Source organism: Sebastes umbrosus, assembly GCF_015220745.1.
Source record: "Sebastes umbrosus isolate fSebUmb1 chromosome 24 unlocalized genomic scaffold, fSebUmb1.pri SUPER_24_unloc_1, whole genome shotgun sequence".
Lineage (NCBI taxonomy): Eukaryota > Metazoa > Chordata > Actinopteri > Perciformes > Sebastidae > Sebastes > Sebastes umbrosus.
The window spans coordinates 73777-95452 of record NW_023618437.1 but is presented as its reverse complement, the minus strand read 5'-3'; the positions used below and the strand labels follow the sequence as shown (position 1 = coordinate 95452).

At 42.3% G+C, this 21676-nt stretch overlaps 2 protein-coding genes across 2 annotated transcripts in view; both read right to left on the bottom strand.

The window, feature by feature from the left end:
- The window catches only part of LOC119484140 (protein TsetseEP-like), a 9814-nt gene extending 395 nt beyond the window's left edge, over nt 1-9419 (bottom strand). Inside the window, exons 1-6 of the mRNA XM_037762669.1 lie at nt 9127-9419; nt 8663-8699; nt 7678-7884; nt 7405-7539; nt 7116-7280; nt 6868-7029 (exon numbers count right to left, since the gene is read on the bottom strand). Coding sequence (XP_037618597.1) covers nt 6868-7029; nt 7116-7280; nt 7405-7539; nt 7678-7884; nt 8663-8699; nt 9127-9274 — 854 coding nt within the window. The 5' untranslated portion in view covers nt 9275-9419. The remainder of the gene's footprint in view (nt 1-6867; nt 7030-7115; nt 7281-7404; nt 7540-7677; nt 7885-8662; nt 8700-9126) is intronic.
- A 7808-nt stretch (nt 9420-17227) lies between these two features.
- On the bottom strand, nt 17228-21207 carry LOC119484137 (frizzled-7-A-like). Its single transcript, XM_037762668.1, has 2 exons — nt 17417-21207; nt 17228-17342 (listed from the first exon to the last, which is right to left on the bottom strand). Exon 1 carries the CDS (start codon nt 19121-19123, stop codon nt 17423-17425), a length of 1701 nt encoding a protein of 566 aa, XP_037618596.1. The 5' UTR covers nt 19124-21207; the 3' UTR covers nt 17228-17342; nt 17417-17422.
- Nucleotides 21208-21676: the final 469 nt, after the last annotated feature.

Here is a 21676-nt window from a genome sequence, read left to right as displayed (position 1 = left end):
ATCTATAAACCATGATCTGAACTATAAACCACTGATCTGATCTATAAACCTCTGATTGGTCTATAAACCCTGATCTATAAACCACTGATCTGGTCTATAAACCACTGATCTGATCTATAAACCACTGATCTGGTCTATAAACCACTGATCTGATCTATAAACCACTGATCTGATCTATAAACCACTGATCTGATCTATAAACCACTGATCTGAACTATAAACCACTGATCTGATCTATAAACCACTGGTCTATAAACCACTGATCTGATCTATAAACCACTGATCTGATCTATAAACCACTGATCTGATCTATAAACCACTGATCTAAACTATAAACCACTGATCTGATCTATAAACCACTGATCTGATCTATAAACCACTGATCTGGTCTATAAACCTCTGATCTGGTCTATAAACCACTGATCTGAACTATAAACCACTGATCTGATCTATAAACCTCTGATCTGGTCTATAAACCACTGATCTATAAACCACTGATCTGGTCTATAAACCACTGATCTGATCTATAAACCACTGATCTGATCTATAAACCACTGATCTGATCTATAAACCACTGATCTGAACTATAAACCACTGATCTGATCTATAAACCACTGATCTAAACTATAAACCACTGATCTGATCTATAAACCACTGATCTGATCTATAAACCACTGATCTGATCTATAAACCACTGATCTAAACTATAAACCACTGATCTGATCTATAAACCACTGATCTGGTCTATAAACCACTGATCTGATCTATAAACCTCTGATCTGGTCTATAAACCACTGATCTGATCTATAAACCTCTGATCTGGTCTATAAACCACTTATCTGGTCTATAAACCACTGATCTGGTCTATAAACCACTGATCTGATCTATAAACCACTGATCTAAACTATAAACCACTGATCTGATCTATAAACCACTGATCTGATCTATAAACCAATGATCTGATCTATAAACCACTGACCTGATCTATAAACCACTGATCTGATCTATAAACCACTGATCTGATCTATAAACCACTGGTCTATAAACCACTGATCTGATCTATAAACCACTGATCTATAAACCACTGATCTATAAACCACTGATCTGATCTATAAACCACTGATCTGGTCTATAAACCTCTGATCTGGTCTATAAACCTCTGATCTGGTCTATAAACCACTGATCTGATCTATAAACCACTGATCTGGTCTATAAACCACTGATCTGATCTATAAACCACTGATCTGATCTATAAACCACTGATCTGAACTATAAACCACTGATCTGAACTATAAACCACTGATCTGATCTATAAACCACTGATCTGAACTATAAACCACTGATCTGATCTATAAACTACTGATCTGATCTATAAACCACTGATCTAAACTATAAACCACTGATCTGATCTATAAACCACTGATCTGATCTATAAACCTCTGATCTGATCTATAAACTACTGATCTGATCTATAAACCACTGATCTAAACTATAAACCACTGATCTGATCTATAAACCACTGATCTGAACTATAAACCACTGATCTGATCTATAAACTACTGATCTGATCTATAAACCACTGATCTAAACTATAAACCACTGATCTGATCTATAAACCACTGATCTGATCTATAAACAACTGATCTGATCTTTAAACCACTGATCTGAACTATAAACCACTGATCTGGTCTATAAACCACTGATCTAAACTATAAACCACTGATCTGATCTATAAACCACTGATCTGATCTATAAACCACTGATCTGAACTATAAACCACTGATCTGATCTATAAACCTCTGATCTGGTCTATAAACCACTGATCTATAAACCACTGATCTGGTCTATAAACCACTGATCTGATCTATAAACCACTGATCTGGTCTATAAACCACTGATCTGATCTATAAACCACTGATCTGATCTATAAACCACTGATCTGATCTATAAACCACTGATCTGAACTATAAACCACTGATCTGATCTATAAACCACTGATCTGGTCTATAAACCTCTGATCTGGTCTATAAACCACTGATCTGAACTATAAACCACTGATCTGATCTATAAACCTCTGATCTGGTCTATAAACCACTGATCTATAAACCACTGATCTGGTCTATAAACCACTGATCTGATCTATAAACCACTGATCTGATCTATAAACCACTGATCTGATCTATAAACCACTGATCTGAACTATAAACCACTGATCTGATCTATAAACCACTGATCTAAACTATAAACCACTGATCTGATCTATAAACCACTGATCTAAACTATAAACCACTGATCTGATCTATAAACCACTGATCTGATCTATAAACCACTGATCTAAACTATAAACCACTGATCTGATCTATAAACCACTGATCTGATCTATAAACCACTGATCTGATCTATAAACCACTGATCTAAACTATAAACCACTGATCTGATCTATAAACCACTGATCTGATCTATAAACCACTGATCTAAACTATAAACCACTGATCTGATCTATAAACCACTGATCTGGTCTATAAACCACTGATCTGATCTATAAACCTCTGATCTGGTCTATAAACCACTGATCTATAAACCACTGATCTGGTCTATAAACCACTGATCTGATCTATAAACCACTGATCTGATCTATAAACCACTGATCTGATCTATAAACCACTGATCTAAACTATAAACCACTGATCTGATCTATAAACCACTGATCTAAACTATAAACCACTGATCTGATCTATAAACCACTGATCTGATCTATAAACCAATGATCTGATCTATAAACCACTGATCTGATCTATAAACCACTGATCTGATCTATAAACCACTGATCTGATCTATAAACCACTGGTCTATAAACCACTGATCTGATCTATAAACCACTGATCTATAAACCACTGATCTATAAACCACTGATCTATAAACCACTGATCTGATCTATAAACCACTGATCTGATCTATAAACCACTGATCTGAACTATAAACCACTGATCTGGTCTATAAACCACTGATCTGATCTATAAACCTCTGATCTGGTCTATAAACCACTGATCTGATCTATAAACCACTGATCTAAACTATAAACCACTGATCTGATCTAATCTATAAACCACTGATCTAAACTATAAACCACTGATCTGATCTTTAAACCACTGATCTGAACTATAAACCACTGATCTGGTCTATAAACCACTGATCTGAACTATAAACCACTGATCTGATCTATAAACCACTGATCTGATCTTTAAACCACTGATCTGAACTATAAACCACTGATCTGGTCTATAAACCACTGATCTGAACTATAAACCACTGATCTGATCTATAAACCACTGATCTGGTCTATAAACCACTGATCTGAACTATAAACCACTGATCTGAACTATAAACCACTGATCTGATCTATAAACCACTGATCTGAACTATAAACCACTGATCTGATCTATAAACCACTGATCTGATCTATAAACCACTGATCTGATCTATAAACCACTATTCTGGTCTATAAACCACTGATCTGATCTATAAACCACTGATCTGGTCTATAAACCACTGGTCTATAAACCACTGATCTGATCTATAAACCAATGATCTGATCTATAAACCACTGATCTGATCTATAAACCACTGGTCTATAAACCACTGATCTGATCTATAAACCACTGATCTGATCTATAAACCACTGATCTGATCTATAAACCACTGATCTGATCTATAAACCACTGATCTGATCTATAAACCACTGGTCTATAAACCACTGATCTGATCTATAAACCACTGATCTGATCTATAAACCACTGATCTATAAACCACTGATCTGATCTATAAACCACTGATCTATAAACCACTGATCTGGTCTATAAACCTCTGATCTGGTCTATAAACCTCTGATCTGGTCTATAAACCACTGATCTGATCTATAAACCACTGATCTGAACTATAAACCACTGATCTGATCTATAAACCTCTGATCTGGTCTATAAACCACTGATCTATAAACCACTGATCTGGTCTATAAACCACTGATCTGATCTATAAACCACTGATCTGGTCTATAAACCACTGATCTGATCTATAAACCACTGATCTGATCTATAAACCACTGATCTGATCTATAAACCACTGATCTGAACTATAAACCACTGATCTGATCTATAAACCACTGGTCTATAAACCACTGATCTGATCTATAAACCACCGATCTGATCTATAAACCACTGATCTGATCTATAAACCACTGATCTAAACTATAAACCACTGATCTGATCTATAAACCACTGATCTGATCTATAAACCACTGATCTGGTCTATAAACCTCTGATCTGGTCTATAAACCACTGATCTGAACTATAAACCACTGATCTGATCTATAAACCTCTGATCTGGTCTATAAACCACTGATCTATAAACCACTGATCTGGTCTATAAACCACTGATCTGATCTATAAACCACTGATCTGATCTATAAACCACTGATCTGATCTATAAACCACTGATCTAAACTATAAACCACTGATCTGATCTATAAACCACTGATCTAAACTATAAACCACTGATCTGATCTATAAACCACTGATCTAAACTATAAACCACTGATCTGATCTATAAACCACTGATCTGATCTATAAACCACTGATCTGATCTATAAACCACTGATCTAAACTATAAACCACTGATCTGATCTATAAACCACTGATCTGATCTATAAACCACTGATCTGATCTATAAACCTCTGATCTGATCTATAAACCACTGATCTGGTCTATAAACCACTGATCTGATCTATAAACCACTGATCTGATCTATAAACCACTGATCTGGTCTATAAACCACTGATCTGATCTATAAACCTCTGATCTGGTCTATAAACCACTGATCTGATCTATAAACCACTGATCTGATCTATAAACCACTGATCTGATCTATAAACCTCTGATCTGGTCTATAAACCACTGATCTGATCCATAAACCACTGATCTATAAACCACTGATCTGATCTATAAACCTCTGATCTGATCTATAAACCACTGATCTGGTCTATAAACCTCTGATCTGGTCTATAAACCACTGATCTGATCTATAAACCTCTGATCTGGTCTATAAACCACTGATCTGATCTATAAACCACTGATCTGATCTATAAACCTTTGATCTGATCTATAAACCACTGATCTGGTCTATAAACCTCTGATCTGGTCTATAAACCACTGATCTGATCTATAAACCTCTGATCTGGTCTATAAACCACTGATCTGATCTATAAACCACTGATCTGATCTATAAACCTTTGATCTGATCTATAAACCACTGATCTGGTCTATAAACCACTGATCTAAACTATAAACCACTGATCTGAACTATAAACCACTGATCTGATCTATAAACCACTGATCTGATCTATAAACCACTGATCTGGTCTATAAACCACTGATCTAAACTATAAACCACTGATCTGAACTATAAACCACTGATCTGATCTATAAACCTTTGATCTGATCTATAAACCACTGATCTAAACTATAAACCACTGATCTGAACTATAAACCACTGATCTGAACTATAAACCTCTGATCTGAACTATAAACCACTGATCTGAACTATAAACCTCTGATCTGGTCTATAAACCACTGATCTAAACTATAAACCACTGATCTGAACTATAAACCACTGATCTGAACTATAAACCTCTGATCTGGTCTATAAACCACTGATCTGAACTATAAACCACTGATCTGGTCTATAAACCACTGATCTGATCTATAAACCACTGATCTGATCTATAAACCTTTGATCTGATCTATAAACCACTGATCTGATCTATAAACCTTTGATCTGATCTATAAACCACTGATCTGAACTATAAACCACTGATCTATAAACCACTGATCTATAAACCTCTGATCTGATCTATAAACCTTTGATCTGATCTATAAACCACTGATCTGATCTATAAACCACTGATCTGATCTATAAACCACTGATCTATAAACCTCTGATCTGGTCTATAAACCACTGATCTGATCTATAAACCACTGATCTGATCTATAAACCTTTGATCTGATCTATAAACCACTGATCTGATCTATAAACCACTGATCTGATCTATAAACCACTGATCTGATCTATAAACCACTGATCTGATCTATAAACCACTGATCTGATCTATAAACCACTGATCTATAAACCTCTGATCTGGTCTATAAACCACTGATCTGATCTATAAACCACTGATCTGATCTATAAACCACTGATCTGATCTATAAACCACTGATCTATAAACCTCTGATCTGGTCTATAAACCACTGATCTGGTCTATAAACCACTGATCTGATCTATAAACCACTGATCTGAACTATAAACCACTGATCTGATCTATAAACCACTGATCTGATCTATAAACCACTGATCTGAACTATAAACCACTGATCTATAAACCACTGATCTATAAACCTCTGATCTGGTCTATAAACCACTGATCTATAAACCTCTGATCTATAAACCACTGGTCTATAAACCTCTGATCTGGTCTATAAACCACTGATCTGATCTATAAACCTCTGATCTATAAACCTCTGATCTGATCTATAAACCACTGATCTATAAACCTCTGATCTGGTCTATAAACCTCTGATCTGATCTATAAACCACTGATCTATAAACCTCTGATCTGGTCTATAAACCACTGATCTGATCCATAAACCACTGATCTATAAACCACTGATCTGATCTATAAACCTCTGATCTGATCTATAAACCACTGATCTGGTCTATAAACCTCTGATCTGGTCTATAAACCACTGATCTGATCTATAAACCACTGATCTGGTCTATAAACCTCTGATCTGATCTATAAACCACTGATCTATAAACCTCTGATCTGGTCTGAGGGGTTCAGGATGGAGGGGAGTGTGAACAGAACAGGTGTGAAAGTATGTACAGACCATAATAACAGAGTCCAGATGTGACTGATGCTGCTGGGCAGGCGGACCTCTGGGACCCTCTGAGCTCTCCTGGTCCTGGTCCTGGTCCAGTCTGAGGACCAACCATCAACAGTTAGACCTCATTAATCACCGTTCTTTAGAAGAACCTACATTTTGTTCTCGTATATTTTGTCTGACCTCGGCGTGACTGAGGGGCGGCCATCTTTAAACGCCAGAGGTTCCCCCTTTGACTGGTTGCTCTTTAAGGACACACAGCTGGGTCCAGATCCAGGTCCAGGTCCAGGTCCAGGTCCAGGTCCAGGTTCAGGTTCAGGTTCAGGTAGCTCTGGTCTCTGATGGATCCTGAGGAACCAGGGAGGGAAATCCACTTGTTAAGTTGAATTAAAGCAGCCAGCAGGATATAAAGGGGTATCAGAGGATCTGGATCTGGATCAGGACCAGACTAGTCCAGGTCTTAACAGATCACCTCGGTTCAGGACTGAAGAATCCATCTTTAAACGCCAGAGGTTCCCCCTTTGACTGGTTGCTCTTTAAGGACACACAGCTGGGTCCAGGTCCAGGTCCAGGTCCAGGTCCAGGTAGCTCTGGTTTCTGATGGATCCTGAGGAACCAGGGAGGGAAATCCACTTGTTAGCCTTCAGACCCACTAAATGAACTCAGTAAATCTCTCATAGACCATGATGCATTGCTGTAGATTTAAGGGGTATCAGAGGATCTGGATCAGGACCAGACAGACCACCTCGGTTCAGGACTGAAGAATCCATCTTTAAACGCCAGAGGTTCCCCCTTTGACTGGTTGCTCTTTAAGGACACACAGCTGGCTCCGGGTCCAGGATCAGGATCAGGATCAGGATCAGGATCAGGATCAGGATCAGGATCAGGATCAGGATCAGGTCCAGGTCCCCATCCAGGTCCAGGATCAGGGAGGTCTGGTCTTTGATAGATCCTGGTAGACCAGAGAGGAATATTCAGTTTTTAGTTTTTAACAAAGTAAAAGCTTCAGAAACCAGCAGGAAGTAGTTAAGTCACTTCCTGTCTCTGCAGCCTTTCACAATAAAGTACATCAAGACACTCTGATCCTGAGAGACAGAGTACTGATACTTTACTACAGTAAAGTACTACTACCACACTGTAAAAATACTCTGTTACTGTAAAAGTACTACTACCACACAGTAAAAATACTCTGTTACAGTAAAAGTACTACTACCACACTGTAAAAATACTCTGTTTCAGTAAAAGTACTACTACCACACAGTAAAAATACTCTGTTACAGTAAAAGTACTACTACCACACTGTAAAAATACTCTGTTACAGTAAAGTACTACTACCACACTGTAAAAATACTCTGTTACAGTAAAAGTACTACTACCACACTGTAAAGATGCTCTGTTACAGTAAAGTACTACTACCACACTGTAAAAAATACTCTGTTACTGTAAAAGTACTAATACCACACAGTAAAAATACTCTGTTACTGTAAAAGTACTAATACCACACTGTAAAGATACTCTGTTACTGTAAAAGTACTAATACCACACAGTAAAAATACTCTGTTACTGTAAAAGTACTAATACCACACTGTAAAGATACTCTGTTATAGTAAAAGTACTGCATTGAAAATGTTACTTCAGTAAAAGTACTACTACCACACTCTGTAAATACTGTGTTATATTGTAGTATTTATGTAGTACTGAGTACTGTGATAATCAGTATTAGTACTCACGTCGCCAGCAGTAGAACTGGAGGTCTCATGTCTCCTGCTGTCAACATCATAAACAATAATAAACATCATAAACAATAATAAACATCATAAACAATAATAAACAACATAAACAATAATAAACATCATAAACAATAATAAACATCATAAACAATAATAAACATCATAAACATTAATAAACATCATAAACAATAATAAACAACATAAACAATAATAAACATCATAAACATTAATAAACATCATAAACAATAATAAACATCATAAACATTAATAAACATCATAAACAATAATAAACATCATAAACAATAATAAACATCATAAACAATAATAAACATTAATTATAATAATAATGATAATTAGAGTAGAGGAACCTGTTATTAATCTGCCGGTGACGTCACAGCGGCCGCTCCCTGGGTAGAAACTGTATATACAGTATATATATATATATTATATCTACCTGTGTCTACCTGTGTATCCAGGTAAGGTTCGGCCGTTAATCTCGTTTCTATGACATCCAGCTGACCTCACATACCGGGAGAACACCGGCACGTTGGAGAGGAACAACCGGAGAGAAGTTCTTCTGTTAACCGGAGAGAAGAAGAGAAACTGTTTCATCACCTCAGAGATCACAAGACGCGACACACCCACCTGTGTGACGTAATTCCGGTCACACACGTGATCTCTCACCAGCAGAGGACGCTACAGCTCCATCAGAGAGGTTCTGTTACAGTACCTCTGTTCTCCATCAGGGGAGTTCTGTTACAGTACCTCTGTTCTCCATCAGAGAGGTTCTGTTACAGTACCTCTGTTCTCCATCAGAGAGGTTCTGTTACAGTACCTCTGTTCTCCATCAGGGGAGTTCTGTTACAGTACCTCTGTTCTCCATCAGAGAGGTTCTGTTACAGTACCTCTGTTCTCCATCAGGGGAGTTCTGTTACAGTACCTCTGTTCTCCATCAGAGAGGTTCTGTTACAGTACCTCTGTTCTCCATCAGGGGAGTTCTGTTACAGTACCTCTGTTCTCCATCAGAGAGGTTCTGTTACAGTACCTCTGTTCTCCATCAGGGGAGTTCTGTTACAGTACCTCTGTTCTCCATCAGGGGAGTTCTGTTACAGTACCTCTGTTCTCCATCAGGGGAGTTCTGTTACAGTACCTCTGTTCTCCATCAGGGAGTTCTGTTACAGTACCTCTGTTCTCCATCAGGGAGTTCTGTTACAGTACCTCTGTTCTCCATCAGGGAGTTCTGTTACAGTACCTCTGTTCTCCATCAGAGAGGTTCTGTTACAGTACCTCTGTTCTCCATCAGAGAGGTTCTGTTACAGTACCTCTGTTCTCCATCAGGGAGGTTCTGTTACAGTACCTCTGTTCTCCATCAGAGAGGTTCTGTTACAGTACCTCTGTTCTCCATCAGGGGAGTTCTGTTACAGTACCTCTGTTCTCCATCAGAGAGGTTCTGTTACAGTACCTCTGTTCTCCATCAGGGGAGTTCTGTTACAGTACCTCTGTTCTCCATCAGAGAGGTTCTGTTACAGTACCTCTGTTCTCCATCAGAGAGGTTCTGTTACAGTACCTCTGTTCTCCATCAGGGGAGTTCTGTTACAGTACCTCTGTTCTCCATCAGAGAGGTTCTGTTACAGTACCTCTGTTCTCCATCAGGGGAGTTCTGTTACAGTACCTCTGTTCTCCATCAGGGGAGGTTCTGTTACAGTACCTCTGTTCTCCATCAGGGGAGGTTCTGTTACAGTACCTCTGTTCTCCATCAGAGAGGTTCTGTTACAGTACCTCTGTTCTCCATCAGAGAGGTTCTGTTACAGTACCTCTGTTCTCCATCAGAGAGGTTCTGTTACAGTACCTCTGTTCTCCATCAGGGGAGTTCTGTTACAGTACCTCTGTTCTCCATCAGGGAGGTTCTGTTACAGTACCTCTGTTCTCCATCAGAGAGGTTCTGTTACAGTACCTCTGTTCTCCATCAGAGAGGTTCTGTTACAGTACCTCTGTTCTCCATCAGGGAGGTTCTGTTACAGTACCTCTGTTCTCCATCAGGGGAGTTCTGTTACAGTACCTCTGTTCTCCATCAGAGAGGTTCTGTTACAGTACCTCTGTTCTCCATCAGAGAGGTTCTGTTACAGTACCTCTGTTCTCCATCAGAGAGGTTCTGTTACAGTACCTCTGTTCTCCATCAGGGGAGTTCTGTTACAGTACCTCTGTTCTCCATCAGGGGAGGTTCTGTTACAGTACCTCTGTTCTCCATCAGAGAGGTTCTGTTACAGTACCTCTGTTCTCCATCAGGGGAGTTCTGTTACAGTACCTCTGTTCTCCATCAGAGAGGTTCTGTTACAGTACCTCTGTTCTCCATCAGGGAGGTTCTGTTACAGTACCTCTGTTCTCCATCAGGGAGGTTCTGTTACAGTACCTCTGTTCTCCATCAGAGAGGTTCTGTTACAGTACCTCTGTTCTCCATCAGGGGAGTTCTGTTACAGTACCTCTGTTCTCCATCAGGGAGGTTCTGTTACAGTACCTCTGTTCTCCATCAGGGGAGTTCTGTTACAGTACCTCTGTTCTCCATCAGGGAGGTTCTGTTACAGTACCTCTGTTCTCCATCAGGGAGTTCTGTTACAGTACCTCTGTTCTCCATCAGGGGAGTTCTGTTACAGTACCTCTGTTCTCCATCAGGGGAGTTCTGTTACAGTACCTCTGTTCTCCATCAGAGAGGTTCTGTTACAGTACCTCTGTTCTCCATCAGAGAGGTTCTGTTACAGTACCTCTGTTCTCCATCAGAGAGGTTCTGTTACAGTACCTCTGTTCTCCATCAGGGGAGTTCTGTTACAGTACCTCTGTTCTCCATCAGAGAGGTTCTGTTACAGTACCTCTGTTCTCCATCAGAGAGGTTCTGTTACAGTACCTCTGTTCTCCATCAGGGGAGTTCTGTTACAGTACCTCTGTTCTCCATCAGGGAGGTTCTGTTACAGTACCTCTGTTCTCCATCAGAGAGGTTCTGTTACAGTACCTCTGTTCTCCATCAGGGAGGTTCTGTTACAGTACCTCTGTTCTCCATCAGGGGAGTTCTGTTACAGTACCTCTGTTCTCCATCAGAGAGGTTCTGTTACAGTACCTCTGTTCTCCATCAGAGAGGTTCTGTTACAGTACCTCTGTTCTCCATCAGGGAGGTTCTGTTACAGTACCTCTGTTCTCCATCAGGGGAGTTCTGTTACAGTACCTCTGTTCTCCATCAGAGAGGTTCTGTTACAGTACCTCTGTTCTCCATCAGGGGAGTTCTGTTACAGTCCTCTGTTCTCCATCAGGGGAGTTCTGTTACAGTCCTCTGTTCTCCATCAGGGGAGTTCTGTTACAGTACCTCTGTTCTCCATCAGGGGAGGTTCTGTTACAGTACCTCTGTTCTCCATCAGAGAGGTTCTGTTACAGTACCTCTGTTCTCCATCAGGGAGGTTCTGTTACAGTACCTCTGTTCTCCATCAGGGGAGTTCTGTTACAGTACCTCTGTTCTCCATCAGAGAGGTTCTGTTACAGTACCTCTGTTCTCCATCAGGGGAGTTCTGTTACAGTACCTCTGTTCTCCATCAGAGAGGTTCTGTTACAGTACCTCTGTTCTCCATCAGGGGAGTTCTGTTACAGTACCTCTGTTCTCCATCAGAGAGGTTCTGTTACAGTACCTCTGTTCTCCATCAGAGAGGTTCTGTTACAGTACCTCTGTTCTCCATCAGGGAGGTTCTGTTACAGTACCTCTGTTCTCCATCAGGGGAGTTCTGTTACAGTACCTCTGTTCTCCATCAGAGAGGTTCTGTTACAGTACCTCTGTTCTCCATCAGAGAGGTTCTGTTACAGTACCTCTGTTCTCCATCAGGGAGGTTCTGTTACAGTACCTCTGTTCTCCATCAGGGGAGTTCTGTTACAGTACCTCTGTTCTCCATCAGAGAGGTTCTGTTACAGTACCTCTGTTCTCCATCAGGGGAGTTCTGTTACAGTACCTCTGTTCTCCATCAGGGGAGTTCTGTTACAGTACCTCTGTTCTCCATCAGGGGAGTTCTGTTACAGTACCTCTGTTCTCCATCAGGGAGGTTCTGTTACAGTACCTCTGTTCTCCATCAGGGAGGTTCTGTTACAGTACCTCTGTTCTCCATCAGAGAGGTTCTGTTACAGTACCTCTGTTCTCCATCAGGGGAGTTCTGTTACAGTCCTCTGTTCTCCATCAGGGAGGTTCTGTTACAGTACCTCTGTTCTCCATCAGGGGAGTTCTGTTACAGTACCTCTGTTCTCCATCAGAGAGGTTCTGTTACAGTACCTCTGTTCTCCATCAGGGGAGTTCTGTTACAGTACCTCTGTTCTCCATCAGGGGAGTTCTGTTACAGTACCTCTGTTCTCCATCAGGGGAGTTCTGTTACAGTACCTCTGTTCTCCATCAGGGGAGTTCTGTTACAGTACCTCTGTTCTCCATCAGGGAGGTTCTGTTACAGTACCTCTGTTCTCCATCAGGGAGGTTCTGTTACAGTACCTCTGTTCTCCATCAGAGAGGTTCTGTTACAGTACCTCTGTTCTCCATCAGGGGAGTTCTGTTACAGTCCTCTGTTCTCCATCAGGGAGGTTCTGTTACAGTACCTCTGTTCTCCATCAGGGGAGTTCTGTTACAGTACCTCTGTTCTCCATCAGGGGAGTTCTGTTACAGTACCTCTGTTCTCCATCAGGGGAGTTCTGTTACAGTACCTCTGTTCTCCATCAGAGAGGTTCTGTTACAGTACCTCTGTTCTCCATCAGAGAGGTTCTGTTACAGTACCTCTGTTCTCCATCAGGGAGGTTCTGTTACAGTACCTCTGTTCTCCATCAGGGGAGTTCTGTTACAGTACCTCTGTTCTCCATCAGAGAGGTTCTGTTACAGTACCTCTGTTCTCCATCAGGGAGGTTCTGTTACAGTACCTCTGTTCTCCATCAGGGGAGTTCTGTTACAGTACCTCTGTTCTCCATCAGAGAGGTTCTGTTACAGTACCTCTGTTCTCCATCAGGGGAGTTCTGTTACAGTACCTCTGTTCTCCATCAGGGAGGTTCTGTTACAGTACCTCTGTTCTCCATCAGGGGAGTTCTGTTACAGTACCTCTGTTCTCCATCAGAGAGGTTCTGTTACAGTACCTCTGTTCTCCATCAGGGAGGTTCTGTTACAGTACCTCTGTTCTCCATCAGGGAGTTCTGTTACAGTACCTCTGTTCTCCATCAGAGAGGTTCTGTTACAGTACCTCTGTTCTCCATCAGGGAGGTTCTGTTACAGTACCTCTGTTCTCCATCAGGGGAGTTCTGTTACAGTACCTCTGTTCTCCATCAGGGAGGTTCTGTTACAGTACCTCTGTTCTCCATCAGGGGAGTTCTGTTACAGTACCTCTGTTCTCCATCAGGGAGGTTCTGTTACAGTACCTCTGTTCTCCATCAGGGAGGTTCTGTTACAGTACCTCTGTTCTCCATCAGGGGAGTTCTGTTACAGTACCTCTGTTCTCCATCAGAGAGGTTCTGTTACAGTACCTCTGTTCTCCATCAGGGAGGTTCTGTTACAGTACCTCTGTTCTCCATCAGGGGAGTTCTGTTACAGTACCTCTGTTCTCCATCAGGGAGGTTCTGTTACAGTACCTCTGTTCTCCATCAGGGGAGTTCTGTTACAGTACCTCTGTTCTCCATCAGTGGAGTTCTGCAGCTAGAAGGAGACTCTGTTCCTCAAGAGAAGAAATAACAAACACAACCTGCTAACTCAACTCATTCTGTCTCTGTGTACTAATACTTCTAAAAATACATTAACAATATAAATAATAAATATACAATTTGTCTTTATATAAATATACAATTTGTCTTTATACATCAGTATACTCAGATCAGTCGGTATACTTTTACTACGACATACTACTGCAGAAGCAGTACTTTTACTCTGATACTTTCAGTACCTTTATCTGCTGATACTTTAGCTCTTTAACTTGAATACAGGACTTTGTGTTTACTGTAGTAACGGTACTTTTACTGCAGTAAAGGATGTGAATACTTCGTCCAGCAGATAGTCGGATACTTTGGATATTTAATTAAAGGTGAATGTGAATATTTAGAACGTGTTCCTGACCTGAGTGTGATTTCAGGTCTTCCCTGTAAGGGGGTCAGACTGCTCTGGTTTCAGGACTGGAGGCTCTGGAGGGTTCAGCAGCGGATCCTCCAACCGGGACGACTGGAACGACCGGAACGACTGGAACGACCGGAACAACCGGAACAACCGGAACGACCGGCACAAAAGAAACCACGGATACGATACGATACCACGGAGAAAACACGGATCAAATTACAGCAGAAAGCAGGAATCAGCCGTCTGGAACCGAAACACACTAAACATTTAGTCTATAAACACGACTCCGTTTAAACTATATAACATTTAGTCTATAAACACGACTCCGTTTAAACTATATAACATTTAGTCTATAAACACGACTCCGTTTAAACTATATAACATTTAGTCTATAAACACGACTCCGTTTAAACTATATAACATTTAGTCTATAAACACGACTCCGTTTAAACTATATAACATTTAGTCTATAAACACGACTCCGTTTAAACTATATAACATTTAGTCTATAAACACGACTCCGTTTAAACTATATAACATTTAGTCTATAAACACGACTCCATTTAAACTATATAACATTTAGTCTATAAACACGACTCCGTTTAAACTATATAACATTTAGTCTATAAACACGACTCCGTTTAAACTATATAACATTTAATCTATAAACACGACTCCGTTTAAACTATATAACATTTAGTCTATAAACACGACTCCGCTTAAACTATATAACATTTAGTCTATAAACACGACTCCGTTTAAACTATATAACATTAAGTCTATAGACACGACTCCGTTAAAACTATATAACATTTAGTCTATAGACATGACTCCGTTTAAACTATATAACATTTAGTCTATAAACACGACTCCGTTTAAACTATATAACATTTAGTCTATAAACACAACTCCGCTTAAACTATATAACATTTAATCTATAAACACGACTCCGTTTAAACTATATAACATTTAGTCTATAAACACGACTCCGTTTAAACTATATAACATTTAGTCTATAAACACGACTCCATTTAAACTATATAACATTTAATCTATAAACACGACTCCGTTTAAACTATATAACATTTAGTCTATAGACACGACTCCGTTTAAACTATATAACATTTAGTCTATAAACACGACTCCGTTTAAACTATATAACATTTAATCTATAAACACGACTCCGTTTAAACTATATAACATTTAGTCTATAAACACGACTCCGTTTAAACTATATAACATTTAGTCTATAAACACGACTCCGTTTAAACTATATAACATTTAGTCTATAGACACGACTCCGTTTAAACTATATAACATTTAGTCTATAGACACGACTCCGTTTAAACTATATAGCATTTAGTCTATAAACACGACTCCGTTTAAACTATATAGCATTTAGTCTATAGACACGACTCCGTTTAAACTATATAACATTTAATCTATAGACACGACTCCGTTTAAACTATATAACATTTAGTCTATAAACACGACTCCGTTTAAACTATATAACATTTAGTCTATAAACACGACTCCGTTTAAACTATATAACATTTAGTCTATAAACACGACTCCGTTTAAACTATATAACATTTAGTCTATAGACACGACTCCGTTTAAACTATATAACATTTAGTCTATAAACACGACTCCGTTTAAACTATATAACATTTAGTCTATAGACACGACTCCGTTTAAACTATATAACATTTAATCTATAAACACGACTCCGTTTAAACTATATAACATTTAGTCTATAGACACGACTCCGTTTAAACTATATAACATTTAATCTATAAACACGACTCCGTTTAAACTATATAACATTTAGTCTATAGACACGACTCCGTTTAAACTATATAACATTTAGTCTATAGACACGACTCCGTTTAAACTATATAACATTTAATCTATAAACACGACTCCGTTTAAACTATATAACATTTAATCTATAAACACTGATTCACCACCAGACTGTTAAAACATTTTATTCTGAAAAACTGTACAGTACATGAAGCATAAATACACAAGTTCCTCTCAGAGAGTTTATTTATAACAGAACTATAGATGAGGCCGTTTTCTATAAACTCAGATTAATCAATAATTAAATCAATAATTCAATTAGATTGTAGTTCCTAGGAAACTACAGACCCGCCAAAATAAAACGTTTATGATCCTGTTTCAGTCTGAAATATAAAAAAAATAAAAAAATGAAACACCGTGTGAAGATAGACGGCGATAGACGACCCTCCGCTACGCCGTCGTCCGTCCCGGTAGAGACGACCCTCCGCTACGCCGTCGTCCGTCCCGGTAGAGACGACCCTCCGCTACGCCGTCGACTGTCCCGGTAGAGACAACCCTCCGCTACGCCGTCGTCCATCCCGGTAGAGACGGCGCTCCGCCACGCCGTCGTCCGTCCCGGTAGAGACGACCCTCCGCTACGCCGTCGTCCATCCCGGTAGAGACGACCCTCCGCTACGCCGTCGTCCGTCCCGGTAGAGACGGCGCTCCGCCACGCCGTCGTCCGTCCCGGTAGAGACGACCCTCCGCTACGGCGTCGACTGTCCCGGTAGAGACGACGCTCCGCCACGCCGTCGTCCGTCCTGGTAGAGACGACGCTCCGCCATGCCGTCATCCGTCCCGGTAGAGACGACCCTCCGCTATGCCGTGGTCTCTCCCTGGTTCTTGTTGGTCAGTCTCTTATAAAACCGGCGCCACGACTGCAGCGTCTTCCCAGACCAGACCCAGAAGCCGGACGTGATCCCCACGATCATGGTCATCAGGTACTTGATCATGAACACGGCGAAGTCCGGCGTCAACGGCGCAAAGTTCCCGGCCGGGCACGGCACAGCGAAGCGCTTGCACGTCTGCATGCGCCACGTCCTCTCCCACTGCGGCCGGAAGGCCTGCTCGTAGAAGTAGCAGGCGATGACGATGGTGGCGGGCACCGTGTACAGCACGCCGAACACGCCGATCCGCACCATCAGCCTCTCCAGCTTCTCCGTCTCGGTGCCGGCGTGCTTCATGATGGTTCGGATGCGGAAGAGCGACACGAAGCCCGCCAGCAGGAAGGAAGTGCCGACGAAGAGGTAGACGAACAGCGGCGCCAGGACGAAGCCGCGCAGGGCGTCCACGTTGTAGATCCCCACGTAGCAGACGCCGGTGAGCAGGTCGCCGTCCACCTGCCCCATCGCCAGGATGGTGATGGTTTTAACCGCCGGCAACGCCCAGGCCGCCAGGTGGAAGTACTGCGAGTTGGCCTCGATGGCCTCGTGGCCCCACTTCATCCCGGCGGACAGGAACCAGGCGAGGGACAGGATCACCCACCAGATGGAGCTCGCCATGCCGAAGAAGTAGAGGATCATGAAGAGGACGGTGCAGCTGTCCGTCTTGGTGCCCTGAGCCACCACCTTGTAGCCGTCCCGGTTGAACTCATCGCTACACACGACTCTGTCCTCCAACAGGAAGCCGGCGGTGTAGGCCACCGCCACCATGAAGTAGCAGCCGGACAGGAAGATGATCGGCCTCTCCGGGTAAAGGAACCGCCTCGCGTCCACCAGATAGGTGAGCACGGTGAAGAGGGTACTCACACAGCACAGGATGGACCAGATCCCGACCCAGAGCCTGCCGAACTTTAACTCCTCCTCACGGAAGTACATCACGCCGTTGGGTTTGGAGGTCTCGCAGGGGGCGCCGCAGTCCTTCGCCCCCAGGAAGTGGTAGTTGAGGTAGGGGGGCACCTTGAGCTGCGGGGGGCAGGAGAAGGGCTGGTCGGTCCAGACGTACGGCGGCACGGTCACGAGCTCGGGGAGGTTGGGGGTCGGGTCGGACGTGGGTCCGTCTGCGTCGGATGTGTTCTGACCCACGCAGATCTCTCCGGCGCCATGGACCGGGAAGTTCTCGCAACGCAGCCTCTCCGGCCACTGGAAGCCGAACTTATTCATGAGCGCCTCGCAGCCCTGGCGAGCGCGTTCGCAGAGCGACCTGCAGGGCGGTATGGCTTGCTCCAGAACCGTGCAGACGGGCGCGTACATGGAGCACAGGAAGAACTTGAGGTCCGCGGAGCACTGGACTTTGACTAGCGGGTAGAACTGGTGCACCTCCAGCCCGGCGTCCTCCTGGTTGGCGTGGCCCAGCAGGTTGGGCATGATGGTCTGGTTGTAGGCGATATCCGTGCACAGCGGGATGGAGATGGGCCGACAGAAGCCGTGGTCCGGGACGGAGATACCCTTCTCGTACTGGGAGGCGCTCGGCTGGAAGAGGAGCGCGACCACCAGAGCGCAGTCCGTTATCCAAATCCTCCGACAGCTCCGCGCCAACGCCAACGCCACCGCCAACGCCAACACCAACGCCAACGCCATCTTTTATAGTAGTTTTACTGCTTCAGTCCTTTATGAGTCCAAGAACCGGGTCTAATCATCCTCCTCTGAGTCCGGATCCAGGATTTAAGAGAAGCAACAGATGAACTCTTTGTAACTTGGCGGAGACGGAGACGGAGACGGAGACGGTCCAGACGGACTCTGAGTTCTGGTCCGACTGAAGCCTCTAAAGAAACCCGAAGTCTCCGTTAACGCGTCCGACGAGGAGCAAAGAGAAGTTAGTGTGTTGATGAGCCGGCTCGTGGAGCGGGTCTGAGGTCTGAACCCGCATCACGCCGCATCACGCCGCATCACGCCGCATCACACGGTTTCCAGGCTCCCCTCCCTCCAGCGGGACGGGGCGCCTTGAAACCGGAGCACCAATCAGAGCGCTGTGTTCTGCTGGTGCTCGCCGCTGATTGGTCAGAGAGAGAAGAGACGCTGCAGAACTCCTCTGAGGATCATCGTGTTTTAATGTTCCCGTCAGTCTCTCAGTGATCTGGTGACGGCTGACAGCTGAGCAGATCATCACACATCAATCTGCATAATTAATATACATATAAAACATAAACAACAGCACCAGTCGGGTTAGAGTCGAGTCCTCACATCTGGGATTTATGTTAATATTTACAGCACGATGTTTGATGAATATAAACACAGTGTTATTATTCATCTTCACGAGAACAATAACCACTAAATAATGTGATTTAATCAAATGTATGAAGCATTTTATGAGTTCAAACACAAAATAATGAGACACGTAAAACCAGATAAATCAGTTAGAATGAAGACGGACAACGTCTGGTTACACCGTCTAGTATTATTATTCATCTCTAGCAGGTGTTTGAGTGGATGTAGCCGGTTCCTCGTTAGTTAACTGAAGCTTTAATTACAGTTAGCCGTGGCTATCTGAGCAGCTAGCTGCTACTCTAGCTGTTGTTTAGCTCCGTCTTGTAGCTGCTGGGAGGTTAACGGGAGGTTAACGGGAGGAGGTTAACGGGAGGTTAACGGGAGGTTAACGGGAGGAGGTTAACGGAGGTTAACGGGGGGTCAACGGGAGGTTAACGGGAGGAGGTTAACGGAGGTTAACGGGAGGTTAACGGGAGGTTAACAGGAGGGTTTTATGGTAGAAGTGTTTCTCTGTGTGGAACAACAGTCACATTTTGGTCTGAACTAAGTTTGGAACTAGTTTTTTTCTTCGTAGAACTGAGCCGTTTGATCGGCGGCGTCACGACGGGCGGCTGAAAGTTTGAGAGCAAACAAAGCAGAAGAGTTTTATTCTTCAGAGAGTCGAGATCAAAGGCTGCCGTCTCATTAATTTATGATGATATTAGATTCGTTGCTGAATGAATTTGCTCATCAAACGATCGTAGCCGCCACACTTTAATATTCACGTCCTCTTTTATCTCTCCGATCAATCAAACCGACACGTTCAGCTTCCCGTCAATCAAACCGACACGTTCAGCTTCCCGTCAATCAAACCGACACGTTCAGCTTCCCGTCAATCAAACCGACACGTTCAGCTTCCCGTCAATCAAACCGACACGTTCAGCTTCCCGTCAATCAAACCGACACATTCAGCTTCCCGTCAATCAAACCGACATGTTCAGCTTCCCGTCAATCAGAAGAAGAAGAAGAATTATAAATATACTGTAGGGACCCACCATTACTGGTTGACCAGCTAACTTCAAGAAACAACAGCAAGGAAGTTAGCACCAAGCTGCTGGGAATAAGTATTGGAGCGATCAGCTTTCTCCAATCTGCACAACTTGATTTGAGTAGAGCAAAGACGACATCTTTGACTTGGAACCACAACTTCAACACATGGAATTACAAACCCTTTTCTTCCATGGATCGGTAACGTACTGGGCTTATCTTAGCATTAGTAATTACACACGGCTGAGCAAGACTGTTCAACTTTGATTTCTAAAATGTACTTGTATTGATATGATTAATGTTATTCATTGAGTTTGACTGTTGTGATATTATTTGTAGTTAAGATACTTGGGTAGCCACATCTGATGCGTTTAGTTTATGCTTCACATAGACAAGGTCTTGCATGCAAACTAACCATCTTTTCTAACCCACTGCATATCTAACACACATTAAGATCACATACAGAAACTGTGAATTAGTTAAACATAAACATACAGCTTCAGATAATCTCAACCCCCACATCCCCCCCCTCTCTGTCCTTCCTGAGCACATGTGTTCTGAAGAACAAAGAGGTCATGTGGTGACATGCTGACGGCCATCTTTGATCCCGCCATCTTTGTAGTTTTACAGTTCTCGTCCCTTTTGTCTGTAGGCAGACATCTTGAGACAAGAAGCCATCTTGTCTCTCTCTCCCTCTCTCTCTCTCTCCCTCTCTCTCTCTCTCTCTCACACACACAAACACACACACATACACACACACACACACACACACACTGTTTGGTTTGTTTAGTTTAGTTATTTAGTTAGATTAATATTGTGTTTTAAGCCTTTATTATCTTGTAAATAAATGTTTGTGGAATATACATGCTGGTCTCTTTAATGTTGTACAAGAGTGAATAC